The 4,981-nt window shown below is 38.1% G+C and overlaps 1 protein-coding gene across 2 annotated transcripts; it reads right to left on the reverse strand.

Moving 5' to 3' along the window:
* Positions 1-1,796: 1,796 nt before the first annotated feature.
* LOC108999239 (protein NRT1/ PTR FAMILY 2.11-like) lies at positions 1,797-4,752 on the reverse strand. Of its 2 annotated transcripts, none has more exons than XM_018976095.2 (4): positions 4,261-4,752; positions 3,921-4,138; positions 3,082-3,641; positions 1,797-2,993 (listed from the first exon to the last, which is right to left on the reverse strand). In XM_018976095.2, exons 1-4 carry the CDS (start codon positions 4,364-4,366, stop codon positions 2,090-2,092), a joined length of 1,788 nt encoding a protein of 595 aa, XP_018831640.1. In that variant the 5' UTR covers positions 4,367-4,752; the 3' UTR covers positions 1,797-2,089. The 2 variants fall into 2 exon arrangements, with proteins under 2 accessions (XP_018831640.1, XP_018831641.1); XM_018976096.2 differs by having other exon boundaries at positions 3,921-4,145; positions 4,261-4,366.
* Positions 4,753-4,981: the final 229 nt, after the last annotated feature.

Below are 4,981 nucleotides of genomic sequence, written 5' to 3' on the forward strand. Positions count from 1 at the left end.
CAATGGTCTGTACAAGGCCAGATCTTACATTTAATGTCATTGTTGTTTGTAGGTTTATCAGTAACCCTGGTAAGGCACATTGGCAAGCCATTAAATGGTTATTAAAGTATATTTCTGGAACTATTAATTTGAGCCTGAAATGTGGATCAAATGTTAAGGAAGGTTGTGAGTTTGAGGACTTTGTAGATGCTAATTATGCTGGTAATGTGGATACCAAGAAATCTATAACAGGATATGTTTTTACTGCTTATGGGGGGCTATTAGTTGGAAGTCAAACTTGCAATCTGTTGTGGCTTTGTCTACAACAGAGGCTGAGTATATAGTTTTGACAGAGGCCATAAAGGAAGCCATATGGTTAAATGGTATATCACATGAATTAGGTATTTTTAAAAGAAATATTATTTTACATTGTGATAACCAGAATTCAATATATTTGGCTAAAAACCAAGTATATCATGAAAGGACTAAGCATATAGATGTCAGACTCCATTTTGTAAGGGATGTAATTGAGTCTAGGGAAGTTAGAGTGGAGAAAATTCCAACTGAGGAAAATCCCTCAGACATGATGACTAAATCCCTGTCATTAGCAAAGTTTAGACACTGTCTAAACTTAATTAACATGCAGTCTTTTGGGGGTCCCTAATAGAGGGACATTGCAAAAACAATCAAGATGAGAGTAGGATAGAAGTAATGGGTATAATATTGATAAGGTGGAGAATTGTGAATATTGTGTGTCAATTATTTTACCATTTTTATAGTACTCTAACTGATGTATATGCAGCCAATAAAAGTGTGACACTTGGTGATAAGCAGTAGCCCTTATCAGTATGCAGTGGAGTGGACATGTGCTGGGCACGTGAGCAAACTTTGGCTTATCTGATATGATGAATGAGAGCCGCTAGATCAAAGGCACATGTTGTAAACTGTTGGGCATGTATATATATGCGATGTTGCTGTGTTAGGGTAACATGAACATATTTCACTTTGAGCATTCTGCCGTCTTCGAGAGCTCTGTAAGTTTGATAGAGAGAGAGTTGAGCTAGGGTTTTACTGAGGGAGAAAGCAAGCTATATTGTGGATTGTGGCTTGTTTTGGCTTGGTATTAGCTTGATCTTGTATATGATACATTAGCTTTGAAGATTACTCACTAAAAAATGATCTTTGAGGCTGTTCCTGCTGTGGATATAGGCCATTAAGGTCGAACCACGTAATCTCTGTTTGTATTCCTTCTTTTTATTCTTTTATTATTTCTTGTTGATTTATTGCTTGTTCTTACTGTTCTTGATATTTTATCTCCGATACTTGTAATTCTTGAATAGGATTTCAATACTGAGTCCTTTAGGCTATAAGGGACTTTGGTTGTGTTTCTCACATTGCATTTGGGTAGTGAGTTAATTTCAGATATTCTGTGAATAATAGTGAAAAAATAATAAAGTTAGGTAGGGTGTGTATTACCGGCTCTTGCAAATATAATTTTTCAGAGAGGAAAATCATAGTACTTGATTTAATAATAATAATAAGAATAATAATAATAGATCTATAATTATTTAATTACCTTTTTATAACCAACCAAACTCAAAGTGACTATGCATCTTCATAGAAAATGTTAAAAAAACCCCTTCTTGATTTGAATCTTTTAATTTTAGATATAGAGAATTGTAGAGAACAATGGGTTTATCATTACTCATTACTCCATTGCCCCCCCCCGGCCCCCAAGCCGGAACTCTTCCCTATCGTCGTCGGAAAATATTTCATTATCTTCTTTCACGTAGGCAGAAAGAAGTTATTGTAGAAAGTTTTTACATAAAGTTTTTGTAGTGTTCTCTCTCAAGAGAGAGGAGAATAAAAATACATATGCCATGTTTCCCATTTATGTTAACGCATGCATCCTGCTTTAGCTTAACTCTGCATCAGAAACTGGCATTTTCTAGTCAACTGATCTGAACCTACATAAAGTCGGTACATAAGTATTGGACCTTAAACTGCCTCTAAAAATATTATTCAAGATGGTGTGTGTGTGTGTGTGTGTATATATATATATATATATATAGCCTAATACAATAAAGATTAGCTGTGAACTTGTTTATCATCAGGCGATTGTTTTTCCAGATTGTGTTGATCCAATCTTCTCTTCAAGGGTATCATCCTTGCCTGTCCCTTTGTACCTGTACCACCTTGCACAAACTAGAAAGTAGCCAAAATTCAGCACCTCTATAGCAGCAATTGTGTAATAAAAGTAGTCCAATCTTCCCTTGTTAAGATCTTCTGGCAACCAATTCCCGGTTGCAGCCCCCTTTGTTGTTCGATGAATAACTGATATCAGGAAACTACTCAAATAACTTGAACCTCCCATGCCACAATATAATAAAGATCCACCAATGCTTCTCATATTCTCAGGGAATTGCTTGTAGTAGAATTCAACTTGGCCAATGGCTGCGAATGCTTCAACTAGTCCAGTTAGTGTTAGTTGAGGAATCAACCAGAGACCTGACATTGAGGAAATAGCACCTCTTCTTGGTTCAACTCCTAGAGTTGGCTTGGTTAGAGCTATTGTCCTTCGGCGCCCTTCCACCAGAGCAGATACTAGCATAGTGATAATGGAGAGAAATATGCCAATTCCCATCCTCTGGAGGACTGTGATGCCGCCTTCTTTTCCAGTGAGCCTTTGGAGGAATGGGACAACAATTCTGTCATAGATGGGTATCCAAATGGTCATGCTCAGCATTAAAAAGACAGTGTAGGATGCAGCTGGGATCTTGAAGTTGCTGTTTCCTAGGCGTCTGTTAGATTGCTGGGCTTGGAATACTGCATAAGTATTCTGTTGAACCATGACAAGATAATATATGAGGGCTGCAATCCATATAGGAATCACTCTGAACAAGCACTTCACTTCCTCCACTTGCTGCATGGTGCATAGTTTCCAAGGATCAGTTGCTGATCCATCCGGGTTTATTTCATCTCCGGGGGTCACAATTGCGGCTTTGTCCAGGAATCTGCCAAAATGAACATTTTGGTTGTTTCAGTTTTTACACCCAGGTGTTCATGTGACCTTCAATTTCAAAATTCTTAAAAGTTTCCTACCTGAATTGCTCGGAGTATGGAAGTTTGGAGTTAATAGAACTGGGAGGAACATAGTTGAAGAGGGAGAGCCATGGCTGTTCTGGTGGTTTTAACGACCTTTTCTTAATAGCAACCACTATGACCTGTATCAGACTGGTCACAGGACTACCTGTGGCTTTAACTTTCACATACATTTTTGAACCCATGAAAAAGAGTGCACACGAAATGAGCATCAGAATTGCTGGAATTCCTAAACCTATAGCCCAGCTCACATTGGATTGCACATACACAATGAGTGTCAAGGATACCAACTGAGCAAAAGTAAAGGTAAAGAAGTACCAATTGAAAAAACTATTGATTCCCCTCTTCCCAGATTCTGTTTCAGGGTTGAATTGGTCGGCTCCAAAGGCCAGGTTGCATGGCCGAATGCCAGCAGCCCCTACTATTAGAGATCCAAACCCAGTCAGTAAAAATGCCAATTGCCCTGCTGTTGCCCCTTTGCACGTGTCAATCTCTCCTGATCCGCAGGAGGGTGGATGCAGCTTCTTGATTGCCGCTGTTAGTTGTATCAGAAGCAACCCCTTCACAAAAACAGACAAATCAGACATCAGATGCATTCTGACAGAAGTTGAATGAGCTAAAATTCTGCATATGGTTGCATCAAGCAAATGAAGAGGTACATCATTCTTATACAGCCTTCTCAAGCTTCTGTTTTCCGTGGACCTCATTTCTTGTCTTTGTCATATAATTTATAACAAATAAGCTTTATTCAGAAACAAAATTTCGTCATATACAAATGTCATCTCTCATGGATGCAAATTGATTACAAAAGGAGTTTGAAGGGTAAGAAGTAGTAGTACCATAAAGGAGGCGACTGTCGCAAACCCCAATGTCTTATAGCGACCAAAGTAAGTGTCACAGAGGAAAGCACCAATCAAGGTGGAGAAGTTGGTGGTACCATTGAAGACGTTGATCATGGTTGCAGCTGTAATGCTCTTCATGTTGAAGACACTAGTAAGATAGATCAAGAGGTTGGATAAGGTGCCAATGGCTCCCAGCTTCTCAAAAGTCTCATTCCCTGAAATCTTGTGCAAATCAGAAACTCAGGGATTTACAACAAACAAAACTCAAAATGAAAAGAAGAAGAAAGTAAAGGTCAGTCACAGAAGGGGGGCATGCAACAGAAAACAATAAGCTAACCTATGATAAATGGCATGACTCTCCATCCTCTGTAGTTAATTTTAGGCTCTTTAGTTCCAACATCTTTCTCATTATTCTCCATGTTTCCTCCATCATTCTTCTCCATTCTCTCTGTCTCTCTGTCTCTGTGCGTTTGTGTCTGTGCTATATAAAGAGAGAGATATGCTACAAATCAGAGGAAGAAGTTCTACTCTTTTTCCAACCTTTCCCACCTATATGTTTGCCATTTTCATTTCCTGATGGAGACGCCTAGTATTTCCCTCTCTCTCTCAGGGATAATTTTTCCTCTGAATGAGTTAGTAAGAGTACTGTCTTCTGAGGTTCTGTTGGACCACTGAGTCTCCATTCAGACCTTTAGTCCAATGGAAAACAAAATGGTTTCCGTGAACGGTTTGAAGTTCTCCTAAAAAATCTCGTAACAAAGAAGAGAAAAGAAAAAGATTCCTCGTCATTCAATGTCTCAAACTGGTAGATCGAGCAAGATTATGCATAAACATAGCATATCCTATAACACTGTTAAATAATATAAGGTAGTGCTACAATGCCGCTAAGGTTTGACAGTTAGGCATGCCCTTAGTACTGTAAATTGCATTTTTTTTTTAAAGTAGATTTTAAATATTTTTTTTAAAAAATAATCAATACACTAATAGTTAATTTCTTAATCATTAAATAAAAAAAAAATTCCATGAGCGATCAAATTAAGAGAACAAACTCAAGCGCT

The sequence above is a fragment of the Juglans regia genome, chromosome 2 (genome assembly GCF_001411555.2).
Source record: "Juglans regia cultivar Chandler chromosome 2, Walnut 2.0, whole genome shotgun sequence".
NCBI classification, from domain to species: domain Eukaryota; kingdom Viridiplantae; phylum Streptophyta; class Magnoliopsida; order Fagales; family Juglandaceae; genus Juglans; species Juglans regia.